At 42.1% G+C, this 14,305-nt stretch overlaps 1 protein-coding gene across 2 annotated transcripts in view; it reads right to left on the bottom strand.

Annotated features, from left to right (window-relative positions):
• Positions 1-14,305, bottom strand: part of RBM6 (RNA binding motif protein 6) — a 123,129-nt gene that overhangs the window by 87,433 nt on the left and 21,391 nt on the right. The window contains exons 3-4 of one of the 2 annotated variants that reach the window (XM_049777328.1): positions 5,556-6,825; positions 904-993 (exon numbers count right to left, since the gene is read on the bottom strand). In XM_049777328.1, the coding sequence (XP_049633285.1) occupies positions 904-993; positions 5,556-6,825 (1,360 nt within the window). Of the gene's footprint in view, positions 1-903; positions 994-5,555; positions 6,826-14,305 lie in introns of those variants that run through there. The other variant, XM_049777329.1, reaches the window with a different exon arrangement.

The following is a 14,305-nucleotide window of genomic DNA, read 5'->3' as shown; positions in this document are numbered from 1 at the left end:
ATGGTATTTAAAAATAGAAATACTTTCAGAGCTGGAGCAATAGTATAGAAAGTAGATGCTTGACTTGTATGCAATCGACCTGAATTTGAATCCCAGGACCATAAATGATTCCCTGAGCAGAGTCAGGATTAAGCTCTGAGCATTGCTGGAAGTGGTTCCTTACCACTAATTAAAATAAAATAAAATCTAAAAGGGCCAGAGAGTTAGCACAGCAGTAGGGTGTTTTGCCTTGCATGAAGCCAACCTGGAATGGAAGGTGGTTCGATTCCCAGCATCCCGTATGGTCCCCGATGCCTACTAGGAGCAACTTCTGAGTGCAGAACCAGAAGTAACCCAGTTCAGGGTTACTCCAAAACAAAACAAAAAATACCACTACTACTACTACTACTAATAATAATAATAAATAAAATCTAGGGCCAGAGCAGTAGTGCAGCAGCAGGACACTTGCCTTGCATGCGGTTGGCCCAGGACGAACCTCAGTTCGATCCCCAGCATCCTATATGATCCTCCAAGGGAGGAGCGATTTCTGAGTGCATAGCCAGGAGTAACCCCTAAGCATCACCGGGTGTAGCCCAAAAACCAAAATAAGTAAATAATAATGAAATCTAAAGAATTTTAGGGGACGAAGCAGTGAATAAGGTGCTTGCCTGCCTTGCATGCAGTAGACCTGGGTTTAATCCCCAGCATCTCACATGGTCCTGTGAGCACTTTAAGGTGTGATTCCTGAGTACACAGCCAGGAGTTGCGACCAAAAAAAAAAGACAAAAAACAAAAACAAAAAAGGATAACAAAAAAGAATTTTGAAAAGAAAGTTTTTAACAGCCCTCTAAATAAATAAATAAATAAATAAATAAATAAATAAATAAATAAATAAATAAATAAATAAATAAATAAAAGCCTTACCTCTTCTTTTGTAGCATTTTCAGGTATCCCACTTAATCGAATAAGCTTGCTTGGTTTCTCCTCACTTGGACCTGTCCTATAATCTTGATCCTGAAATCCAGAACCAAAATTTTCAAAAATTTATTAGCATACAAAATATATCTGACATGAAATACAGGTACTCAAAATCAAAAACAAAAAGAGTTGGCCAGAGCGACAGTACAGTGAAGAGGGCATTTGCCTTGTACTAGGTTAACCCAAGGTTCTTCCTCAGCATTCTATGTGGTCCCCTGAGCCTACCAGGAATGAACACAGCATAAAGTCAGGAGTAAGCCCCCCAACTATCACCAGACATGGACCCCATGCTTCAGTTGCATCATGGGTCAGAGAAATAGCTCCATGTTCTAAAAGCATGCTTTGTATAAGAGGCTCAAGTTCATTCCTTAATATCAGATGGTCCCCCCCCACCAAGCACTACTTATAGCAATTTCCAAGAACAGAGCAGGGAGTCACCCCTGAACTCTGCCAGGCTTGGCCCCCCCCAAATCAGCCAGCAACAAAAAAAAAAGACTTGCATCATAAAAAAAAAAAAAAAAAAAAAAAAAAACCTCAGTTTTTCCTATCTTTCTACACTCCAAAATTTTTGGATTTCAGATAATTAGAATACAAATATACTAAAAACCAAGGCTCACTGAGGGCATTTCAAAATAATAGAGCAGGGCATTATGAAGAACAACATTGAAAAGAATTTTCAATTAAGGTGAGGATAAACATTTCCTTTTTCTTTTCTTGGTTTTTAGGCCACACTTGGCTCTATGCTTGGAGATCACTCCTGGTAATGCTCAGAAAACCTTATGGCAGGGGTGGCGAACAAGTTTGACACAAAGAGTCAAAATATTAAACTGTGAGAGTTAGAGAGCACACCACGCAGTGACCTGCCAAAACAAACACTCACATAAAAGCATATAATTTTAACAATAATATATTAAACACATTGCATTTTGCCATTTTGAGTGAGGGTAAAAATCCTGTTCGCCACCTCTGCCTTATGGGATGTCAGGGATCCAGTCCAGGTAAACTACATGCAAGCCAAGCACTTTACCCTCCGACTGTTGCACAGGCCCACATTACCTATTTTTAAATTATCATTTTTTCAGGGCTGGGTACGTGGCAAAAAAAAAAAAAGAGTGGGAATGTATGCTTTTGTATAAGAAAGGGCTAAGATCTAGTTCCAGCACCAAATGGTCCCCCAGCAATGAGCATGAAATAACTCTCATGCCCTGCCCAGTGTGGCCCAGAAAAACAAAAAACGAAACTATAAACTTTCTTTTCCTGAATGAGAAAAAATATTTTAAAATTTTAATTGGGTATGACTTAGGGAAGAGGTCACTAGCAACAAATGTACGAACAAAGATGAGAGTCTTTAATGTATAACTCAACAGTATATATTTGAGAAAACCACATTTTCCATATTCACCATAGTCAATTCTAGGGCCAAGAAAACAGCACAGAGGTCTGAAATATATGCTTTATGTGTGGGAACCTCAGGTTTGATTCCAGGCAACACACAATCCCCCTCAGTATCAAAGGCAGCAACCTCTGAGCATTTAGTGAAGAACAGCGAATATTGTCAGGTGTGGTCCAAAATCAAATTTTAAAATGTCATTTCCAACATATTTTCCTCTTTTATTTATTTTTGGGTCACATCTGGCTCTGTGATCAGAAATTACTCTGGGAGGGTTTAGGGGCCATATGGGAAGCTGCGAATTGAGCCTGGGTCAACTGTGTGGCAGGAAAAACACCCTACATGCTGTACTATCACTCCAGCCATTCTTTTATTTTTTATTTTGCTTTCTGCTGTTTGGGGATAATACTTGGCACTTCATAGTAGTGCTGAGGAAGCTGGATAGAAGGGAGAAAACCCCTATGTGACGCCAGGATTTGAACCAGTACTAGACACATGCAAGCAATCACCTAGCATCATGCAAGCAAGCACCTGTAATCCAGTCCCATTCCTCTCATTTACAATTGTTTTCACAATTATTCAACATTTGAGAAAAATGGCATAGATATTTTCCTATAGCTAAGCAACTGCACATCCTACTTATGCCTACTGTCTGGTATAATTAGAAAGACTATCCTTTTTACTCTCTCTTGATGTGGATAATAAAATACATAGTTAAACGATATAACATCCTCAAAATCCGCTCTTCAGTCCACTTGCCCTGGGATAACAGTTCAAAATAACAGAAACTTGAGTAGAGATGGGAAATTCTTTTTTTTTTGAGATATGAAATTCTATTCAAAACATTGTATTTTCCTTTTTCCAGCTACACATATAAATCTCTAAGCATTTAGATCAACAAGCACATTATCAGAGAATACTGATGCTAGTGAACTGTTTAAAAGGTTATAAATTATTATTATTATTTTTTTTTTTTTGGTTTTTGGGTCACACCCAGTGACGCTCAGGGGTTACTTCTGGCTATGCGCTCAGAAGTCACTCCTGGCTTGGGGGACCATATGGGACGCCGGGGATCGAACCGCGGTCCGTCCTAGGCTAGCGCAGGCAAGGAAGGCACCTTACCTTTAGCGCCACCGCCCGGCCCCAAAAGGTTATAAATTATTGCACCACATAAAAATAAAAGGCACCATTATGCTCTAATATATTCAAAGTTCAGTATTTAAATTATCTACAATACTTCCAACATTAACTTCCTTCATGATAGGGACTCATGGTATCTGCACTTAAATAGAAAGTGAAAGAGGGGGCCCGGAGAGATAGCACAGCGGTGTTTGCCTTGCAAGCAGCCGATCCAGGACCAAAGGTGGTTGGTTCGAATCCCGGTGTCCCAATATGGTCCCCTGTGCCTGCCAGGAGCTATTTCTGAGCAGACAGCCAAGAGTAACCCCTGAGCACCGCCGGGTGTGGCCCGAAAACCAAAACCAAAACAAACAAACAAACAAACAAAAAAAGAAAGTGAAAGAGGTTGGGGCTGGAGAGAGAGCATGGAGGTAGGGCATTTGACAATAGTTCGAATCCCGGCATCCCATAGGGTCCCCCGAGCCTGCTGGGAACTATTTCTGAGCACAGAGCCTGGAGTAACCCAAGTGCTGCCGGATGTGACACCCCCCCAAAAAAAACAAACAAAAAGGACCTGAAAGAGGGCCAGAGATAGCACAGCGGTAGGGCATTTGCCTCACAGGCAGTCAACTGGGATAGACCTAGGTTACATTCTGACATCCCATATGATCCCCCATGCATGCCAAGAGTAACCCCTGAGCAGCACTGAGTGTCGCCCAAAAACCAAAAATAAATAAATTAATAAATTTATGTTATGAATACAGAGTCAAAGAGAATGCAATGTGTTGTAGCACTTGCTTTGCATAAAGTTGACCCGGATTCTATCACAGCACCACATATGGTCCCTGAGTTCTGCCAGGAATAATATGAGCCAGGAAACCAAAACAATTTTTGGGCCACACCCAACAGTGTTCAGGGTTACTCCTGGCTTTGCTCTCAGGAATCACTCCTAGTGGGTTTGAGGGACAACATGGGATACTGGGGACTGAAGCTGGGTCAGCTGTGTGCAAGGCAAGCACCATTTCCACTCAACTATCACTCCAGCCCCTTTTTAAAATACTTTTTTTTTTTTTACGTCTTTTTTGGGCCACACCCTTTTGACGCTCAGGGGTTAATCCTGGCTAAGCGTTCAGAAATTGGGGGGACCATATGGGACGCCAGGGAATCGAACCGCGATCCTTCGTTGGCTAGCACTTGCAAGGCAGACACCTTACCTCTAGCGCCACCTCACCGGCCCCTTAAAATACTTTTATATATTATATATATGATTTAAACCGAAAGCCCTCTCTCTCTCTCTCTCTCTCTCTCTCTCTCTCTCTCTCTCTCTCTATATATATATATATATATATATATATATATATATAGATATATATAGATATATATATATATTCTGTTTTTTATTTGGGGGGTGGTTTGGGGGTTTTGAGCCACATTCAAGGGTACAATGGGGGACAATCAGGTGCCACAGACCAAAATGCAAAAAATTCACTTCATCCCTTTGAACTATCACCCTGTTCTACATTTCATTCTAAATCTATTTTCCTTTTTATTTTTAGGTTTGGGGCCATACCCAGTAGTGTTCAGGACTTATTTCTTGGCTCTGTGCTCAGGGGTCATTACTGGCAGGGTTGGGGGACCATCTGCGGTCCTGGTGATCAAACCTAGGCTGGCTGCATGCATGGCAAGTCCTCTACCCCCTGTACTTTCCAGCTCCTTTTCTTGTTTGTTTTGCTAGGGATATGTCCAAGATATGAGAGACTGCAAACAAGCACTCCACCACTGAACTTTAAAATTTGGGGGGGAGGAGGTTGTTGGGCCATATTCCTGGATGGCGATTGGGGGTATACCTACTGGTGCTGAACGGTGGTGGCAGGGACAGAGGCTCTTGCATGCAAAGCATACATTCTACCATCCCTTTTGCACTAACTCCCAGGTTCACAATTTTTGTTTTTTTTTTAAAGTTGTTAAAGATTAAGATCTGTTGGTCCTAAACTCCATACTTCATCCTCTGAAAAAAATCATCACAATGCAAACAGCAACATCCTCTCTCATGCACCCACAAAGCCCACAGTTCAATGCATTAACATACCTGAAGGTCCCGTTGGCCATCTCGGGAACTTTTGCCTTCTGGAAATGGCTTGTTTTGACCATAGACAAATAACTGGTTTCCTGGCATCCTGTGATCCACATCACAGTACTCCATGCTTCTGTAATCCGTATCCTGCTGGCCAAGAAAGTCCAGATCACTTTCTTCTTTATACAGATCAGCCTCAGAACTCTGTTGTTCACCTCCAGAAAGCTGTGACTTGTCTTGGTCTTGAAGTGGGCTTTGACTGTTCTGAAAATCTGATGAAGACTTGTGTTCAAAGGCTACACCTTGTGTTTCTCCTTCTCTTGTTTCTGAATGCTCAAATTCTCCTTTTTGGATGCCAAAAGCAGGTCTTTCCGTTGTACGGTCATGGGTGGATTCTTCTCTCTTGTTCATCACATTCATACCAGGATGTTCTCTATCTTGTGCAGAGGGCGGAATGTAATCCAACATATTTGGATCCACGGGGGGCATCTCCCTATCTTTAAACTCCATACAAGGCCCCACTTCTCTGCCCCTAAAATCCTGATCAGTCCTAGACCGATGTCTACCTCTGAAATCTGAATGTGGTGTATCCCTGTCCCTAAAATCTAGGTCACTAGTACCTGCTCCTCGACCTCTAAAATCCACTTGTGTGCCATCTTTGTCCCTAAAGTCCATATCAGATACATCTCTATTCCTAAAATCAGAACGGGACTGATCTCTGGCCCTGAAGTTCAAATGTGATAAATCCCTTCCCCTGAAATCTGCGTGGGCTCCATCCCGACCTCTAAAATCTAAATCGTATGTGCCCCGGCCCCTGAAGTCAGCTGGAGGAGCATCCCTCCCTCTGAAGTCAACAGTGTCTCTGTAGTTCATGTGAGATGTCTCCCTGCCTCTGTAGTCCATGGGCGTACCATCTCCACCCCGGTAGTCCAGGGGGGGTCCTTCTCGTTCCCGAAAATCCCCAGAATGGATGTCCCTGCCCCTGAAGTCCAACTGCAATGAATCTCTGCTCTGGAAATCGGAAGACGAAAATTCTGCCCCCCTGAAATCATGTCCAGGTCCCTCCCCTCCACGATAGTCACCATGAGGTCCATCTCTAGCTCCATAGCTGAAAGAATGCTCCTCTACATTTGCAAAAGGAGGCCCCGAATGCCCCTGGAAATCAAAGGGAAGTGAATCTCTGCCAGGAAAGTTGCCAGAGTGTCTCTCTTGAGCATGACTCTTAAGGGGAGGAGGAGGATAATCCCTGTTCCACCCGGGAGCAAACCTTTCTTCTTGGCTCCCACTGTAGAAACAAAGACAGTGTTACTCATATTGTCCAGAGAGTTTGAAATCTACACACCAGCAAATTCTTCTCTATCACAGCACATTCTTCTGTAAACATATTTTTGGGGCAGAGTTCTGTAACAAGTTCCTAGATCTGCAGAAAGCAGCAATGCTTCTGCTATCTTAAGACGAAGTGGTGGAGTACACTTTTATGCTCCCATTTCAGGACACGAGGAAAGTCAACACAAGGTTTTCAACATGACTGCTGCAGAAAAAGCTTTCACCCAGTCCTGCAACAGGGAAAATCCGCAACACCAGATAAGCTAGCAATGGTGACACACTACAAAAATTTCCATTTCCTACTGTCAGGGAACTTAGAATTCCAAGATCACGTGAGGATACCTACATATCAGAAAAATCCATTTACTGTAAATTTCTCATATTATTTCAGGAAGCATTTTTCTTTTGCTTTGTATATGGATAATATTCCAACATTATTTTGTCATAGCTAGAATGTGGACACTACCCAATCCGAATGGATGTAGGCCAAAAATGGAGAAAAAAAAAAAAGGTATGAAGAAGCACTAGGCATGACCAGTAGGAGCACACTTAGTGTTCATCAGTTCTGGCTGCATCTAAATCCCAGTTCTAAAGTGGTCCCACTTAGAAGCTCTAAATCCTATTAAGGTGTTACCCAAGGGTACAGAAGGCAACAGGAATGATGTCATAAGCAAGTATAAGTTGACTCAGCCAAGCACTAGCATCCAGGAGCTCAATGCTGAAGGGGCCTCAAAAGAGTATCATGTTTTTCAGTTATCCTCAGGTCTAAAATTAAGAAGCTGATGCTGCAGATTCCAATGCCTCATGCCAATTAAATATACTTAAAATAAGCTCAGCATTAAAAATACTTAGCTTATAGAACAAGAAATAAACAAGAACTAACTCAATCTTTCATACTACCCAGCTTCTTTCCCTTGCCTAACCAGTTAATTTACTGGCTTGGCTTTTATAAAAAAATAAGGAAATTTCAGGGGCCAGAGTGATAACACTCAGTTGACCTGAGTTCAATCCCCTGCATCCCATATGGTCCCCCGAGCCTGGCAGGAGTGATTTCTGAACACAGAGCCAAAAGTAAGCCCTGAATGTGGCCAAGTGGGGCCAGAAACAAAAAATAAAATAAAATAAATTAGGGAATTTCAATTGGCAATTAGATACCTAGGATCCTGAGCTTAAAGGTAAGGGAAGCATAAAATGATGCAAAGGATTATTTGCAACTTAGAAACAAAACAAAAAATTTAAAGATCAATATCAGTTGTTTCCTCTCAAATATAAAAGGTTCCATTACATAACCCTTCTAAACTCAGACTATAAAAGATTCAAAGGCCATCTGAATCTGGGTCACTCAGTTCAAAAAACAATTATATGCTAAATACTTTCTAAAAGTAAGAAGAATTTGACAACAGTAATCTAAACATTAGATTGATACACACTTTATACATTTTAAGAATGTGCTGTTTTCCATCAGTTCCCATTAACATTAGTTTTGCTATTTCATTCATTATAAGAGCAAAATTTAATATTCTTCAAAGTTAAATAATTTAATGCTAAAATTTAAGACACTCATCAATTTTAGTGTTGCACAAATTCCAAAAATGTTTGCCTAGAGGAAGACTTAAACCTCAACAATCAGAGAATAAATCTCTACATCTATAAATGTGCTGGGCAAAGCATATGCAGTTCCATATTTGAACACTGCTCTAATGATTATCTTACATTCATAATTCAAAAAAAAAAGCAAATTTAAAGTAATTTACTGTACAAGGGTTCTAATTACATAAATTATACAATAGGTCCATTAATGTACAACAGTAGTGCAGAAATTGAATTTCAACCAAATAAATTTAAAAAACAAAACACAGGGACTGGAGCAATAGAGCGCTTGCCTTGCATATGGCCTATGCAAGACCAACCCCAGGTTTGATCCTTAGCATCCCATATGGTCTCCCAAGCCTGCCAGGAGTGGTTTCTGAAAGCAGAGCAAGGAGTAACCCCTGAGCATTGTCGGGTGTGCCCCCCCCAAAAAATAAATAAAAAACAAAACACAAACCATTTTTAAGAGATAGGGCCAAAATAATACAGCAGGTAGGAGCTTCCCTTGGATGCAGCACATCCGTGTTTGGTCCTTAGTACCACATATGCTCCCTCAGCACCAGAAGTGATCCCTGAGCATAGAGCCAGGAGTAAGTTCCTGAGTCTCACTGAGTGTGGCCCTACACACATACAACAAGAGGAGGGGGGGCACGGTTATATCTCAGCAACTGAACATTGTCTAACATGTAAAAGACCCTGAACTCAACTCAAAAAAAACACACAAAAAATTTTTTTAATTTTATTTAGTTTTTGGGTCATGCCCCTTAGGATCCCAGGCTACTTCTGGTTGTGCTCAGGGGTTGCTTCTGGCATTGTTCACATGGTACCTGGAAATGGAGTTGGACCTCCTGCATTCAAAGGATGCAACCAGCATATTGAACTATCTAGATAGCCTTCAATAACTTTTCTTTTGGTCCACACCCAGTGGCGCTCAAGGATTTTTTTTTGGGGGGGGGGGGGTCACACCCGGCGGTGCTCAGGGGTTACTCCTGGCCGTCTGCTCAGAAATAGCTCCTGGCAGGCACGGGGGACCATATGGGACACCGGGATTCGAACCAACCACCTTTGGTCCTGGATTGGCTGCTTGCAAGGCAAATGCCACTGTGCTATCTCTCTGGGCCCGTGCTCAAGGATTTAAGCCAGGCTATACACGCAGAAATTACTCCTGGCAGGCTAGGGGATTGGATGCTGGGTTTTGAACCCAGGTTGGTTGTATCCAAGGCAAATGCCCTACCCATTGTGTTAACGCCCTGGCTCTTTCTAGTCCCCAAAGAATTTTTAAGAAGAATTGTGAAAAATGAAAAACAAGTTACTTTTTTTTTTTTTTTCAGCCATACCCAGTAACGCTCAGGGTTACTCCTGGCTATGCGTTCAGAAATCTCTCTTAGCTTGGGGAACCATACGGGACGCCAGGGGATTGAACCAGGCTAGCGCGCGCAAGGCAGGTACCTTATGGCTTGCGTCATCATCGCTCCAGCCCCACAAGTTACTTTTTTTTTTTTTTTTTGGTTTTTGGGTCACACCAGCAGCGCTCAGGGGTTACTCCTGGGTCTATGCTCATAAATCACCTCTGGCAGGCACAGGGGACCATATGGGATGCCGGGATTCGAACCACCGTCCTTTCGCATAAAAGGCAAACACCTTACCTCCATGCTATCTCTCTGGCCCCACAAGTTACTTTTTAACATCCAATTAGCTGTCTGAAATTATTCCAGATAAAATATATCTTTTTTTGCCTAAATATCTTCTTTTTATCATAAATATTTAAGCACCATGATTACAAGCATATTTGTAGTTAATTTTCAGTCATATTGTCTAAATATCTTGATATGCAATGACAATAAACTAAAAAAGATGGAAGGTCAAACTGTGGGGGAACTTGCTGGAGCCCACACCTGAGTGTGCTCAGGAGTTATTCCCAAGAGTCATACCTGGTTCTGTGCTTGGGATTTGATCAATAGTGCTCAGGGGAAACAGAAGTGCTAGAAAGTGCTCAGGGGTTACTCTTGGCTCTGCACTCAGAAATTGCTCCTGGCAGGCACAAGAGTCCATATGGGATGCTAGGATTCGAACCACCCTCCATCCTGGGTTGGCTGCATGCAAGGCAAACTCACTACCACTGTGCTATCTCTCCAGTCCCATACTTCACACTCTTAAGGAAATGCTTTATCTTTTCTTTTGGTGGGGTGAGAGCCCCACATCTGGTGGTGCTCAGGGCTGACTTTGGACTCTCAGTTCAGGGATCATTCTTGGCAGGCTCAGGCAAGGGATGCCAGAGACTGAAAACAGGAAAGTAGCAAGAGGTTCCTTGCCAGATGTACTACTTCCGTTTCTCAGAAGACCTTTTTTTTTTTGGAGGGAGGAGGGGTTAGAGCCTTACCCAGTAGTGCCCAGTGCTTACTCTTGGCTCTACATTCAGGGATCCATCCACTCCTTTCAAACTCAGGGACCATATGAGGTAACAGGGATCAAACCCAGGTTGGCCATGTGCAAGGCAAATGTATTACCTCTGTACTACCACTCCAGTCCCAGAAAATAAACTTGAAGTTACATAATATAACTGAAGTTTACCCACCATTTCTAAAGGCTTTCCTAAGTCATTAAAGTTATATTAATTCTACAAGAAACTTAGGGTTTTAGCCTTATACAGAGCCAATCCAGGTTCTATCCCCAGCATCCCCTATGATCCCTCAAGCCCGCCAGGAGTAATTTCTAAGTGCAGAGTCCGGAGTAGGCCCTGATCATCACCGGGAATGGCCCAAAATAAAACAAAGTAAAAATATAAGCAACCTAATTTACCCCCCCCAAAAAAATGTTTTTACCCAGAAACTTAAGTAGAAAGGACATTACAATCAAAATATTTTAAAATCTTAAAATAAAAATATCTTGACTAGAAATCAGTAAAATTCATTTTAAAAAAATCAGTAAAATATCCAGAGAGTAATATTAACTCAATTGCGCATCACAACCATATAACTTAATGCGTGAAAGAAATGGGGCTGGCAAGCACGAGGGTACGGCCATGCCCTACATCACACCAATGCTGGTTCAAAGCCCCAGCACCCCATAAAAGCCCCCAAGTACCACAAGGTGTCATTCTGGAGCACAAAGTCAGAAATAGCCCCTGGTACCTCTGCACTGCTCAAAAACAATTTAAAAAAAAAAAATCATAGAAGGGGCCAGTGAGATAGTTCAAAGGGCAGAAGCACATATCTAGCATGCACAGGGCATGAAGTTCAATCCCTGGCACGATGCGGCTTCTAAAACCTCCAAATCCTGGTGGCCTCCAACATCAATGCAGAAATCTCTCCAACAACAACAAAAATATTGTAAACAAATTATTACAGCTGGGGCCAGAGCGACAGCACTGCCAGTAGGCATTTGCCTTGCACGAGGCTGAGGGTTCGATCCCTGGCACCCTACATGGTACTCAAAGTCCGCCAGAAGTAATTCCTCAGTGCAGAGCTCTGAGCACTGCCAGGTGTAGCTCAAAAATAAAAACAAAACAAAACAAGAAAAAAAATACAAATCCAGCAACACTGATGCTTTGATTTAAAGATAGTTAAGCAAAAAGTAAAAATCCCTAATAAATTAGTATTTATGATTATATTTTATTAGTAATTAAGTTTCAATTAATGTATCAATTAATTTTTTGTTTGTTTTTGGGTCACATCTGGTGGGGCTCAGAGGTTACTCCTGGCTCTGTGCTCAGAAATTGCTACTGGCAAAGCATGGGGGACCACATGCGATGTTGGGATTCAAACCACTGTCCATCCTGGGTCAGCTGCGTGCAAGGCAAATGTCCTAACACTCGCTGTACTATCTCTCTGGCCCCTAAATTTTCTCTTTGTAAGTTCTTTGGGTCACACTTGGCAGTGTCACAGCTTTCTTCTCTGTGCTCAGGACTGACTCCTGGCACAGGCTCAAAAGACTAATGGATTGTCAGGATCAAGCACAAGTTGGCTGCATGTAAGGCAAGTGCCCTTACCTATGTATGTAAAAAAAAATTTTTTTTTTTTTGGTTTTGGGGCTACACCTGGCAGAGTGTTCAGGAGTTACTCCTGACTCTCTGCTCAGAAATTGCTCCTGGCAGGCTCAGGGGATCATATGGGGTGCCAGGAACCTAGGTCCATCCCGGGTCAGCTGCATGCAAGGCAAACATCCTGCCACTTTGCTATCACTCCAGCCCCACTGGTAAAATTTTAAAGGTCAGATTTCTTTGGCTTATCTCAAGGAAGACAGAGATCACATCCATATCACATTTGCAAACACTGCAAAACTATAAAATATACCATCAATTTATCTAATTAAATTTGAACAAATCTAAAATATGACCTATTTAAATACAAGTAATATTCCAGTAACTAATAAAATTGAAATGCAGCTTTAAATAATATATTTTTTCTTTCTGAGAACTATGAAGAGAAGTTGCAAAGCAAGATGCACAGGTCAAGGGCCCGGAGAGATAGCACAGCGGTGTTTGCCTTGCAAGCAGCCAATCCAGGACCAAAGGTGGTTGGTTCGAATCCCGGTGTCCCATATGGTCCACCGTGCCTGCTAGGAGCTATTTCTGAGCAGACAGCCAGGAGTAACCCCTGAGCACCGCCAGGTGTGGCCCAAAAACCAAAAAAAAAAAAAAAAAAAAAAAAAAAAAAAAAAAAAAGATGCACAGGTCAGACACAGATCTAGATTCTAAACATAAAATAGTGAACTTAATAAAACATTTGTGGGGCCCGGAGAGATAGCACAGTGGCATTTGCCTTGCAAGCAGCCGATCCAGGACCAAAGGTGGTTGGTTCGAATCCCGATGTCCCATATGGTCCCCCGTGCCTGCCAGGAGCTATTTCTGAGCAGACAGCCAGGAGTGACCCCTGAGCACGGCCAGGTGTGGCCCAAAAACCAAAAAAAATAAAATAAAATAAGACATTTGTGAACACTTGTAGGTGTTCGTTTTTCTGGTAGCTTTTCATATCAGCAAGTATGTATTACTTTGTTCAAAGAGACAGTAAAAGTAAATTAAAACATTGGAAATAGAAAACTGGAGTAATAAATAGTACCAAGTATGGCACTTGTCTATCACAAAGCCAATCTTGATTTAATCCCAGGCACCGCATATGGTCTCCTGAGCACCACCAGTCATGATTCCTGAGCATTCACTGTCAGGTGTGACCCCCTCAAAAATATGAGAAATACGGCTGGTCCGATGGCAGTGGTTTATCAGAACTTATTAACGTTAGTATCACAAAAGTTGGTATATAACCCACACACACACTGCTCAATTTGACTGGTTTAAAAAAAATAAGAAATACTTTTTAAACGCCTAATATCAGAGTAGCCAGAGAGATTGCTCAATGGGCTAAACACATGCTTTGTGTATGTGGGAGATCAAGGAATAAATTCCTGGCACTGCATAGTCCCCTAAGCACCATGAGAAAAGATCCCCAAAACCAGAGCAAGAGATAGCCTGAGCACTAACAGATGTGACCCAAAAATAAATTTAAAGGGGGAAAAAAAGGGAAAAGCAACAGGACCAGAGAGAGCTGAAGCAGGGGCCAAAGAGTAAGTAAGGGTGCTTGCCTAGCATAGGTTAGACCCCAGAATGGACTATGCTTCCCAAACATCCACAGGAGTGTTCCCTAAGTGCAGAGACAGAATGAAGTCCTGAGCACTGCTAAGTATGGCCCAAACCCCCACTAAATAAACAAATAAAAACACTAAATGGGCTAGGGTGATAATATCACAAGTAGAGCATTTGCTACCCAGGTTTTATCCCTGGCATTCCATATGGTCCCCTGAGCCTGGAGTAAGCCCTAAGCACTGCCAGGTGAGGCCCAAAACCAGAACAACAA

Source organism: Suncus etruscus, chromosome 7 (genome assembly GCF_024139225.1).
Source record: "Suncus etruscus isolate mSunEtr1 chromosome 7, mSunEtr1.pri.cur, whole genome shotgun sequence".
Lineage (NCBI taxonomy): Eukaryota > Metazoa > Chordata > Mammalia > Eulipotyphla > Soricidae > Suncus > Suncus etruscus.
The sequence above is the reverse complement of the archived record's forward strand: the minus strand, read 5'-3'. Positions and strand labels throughout refer to the sequence as shown.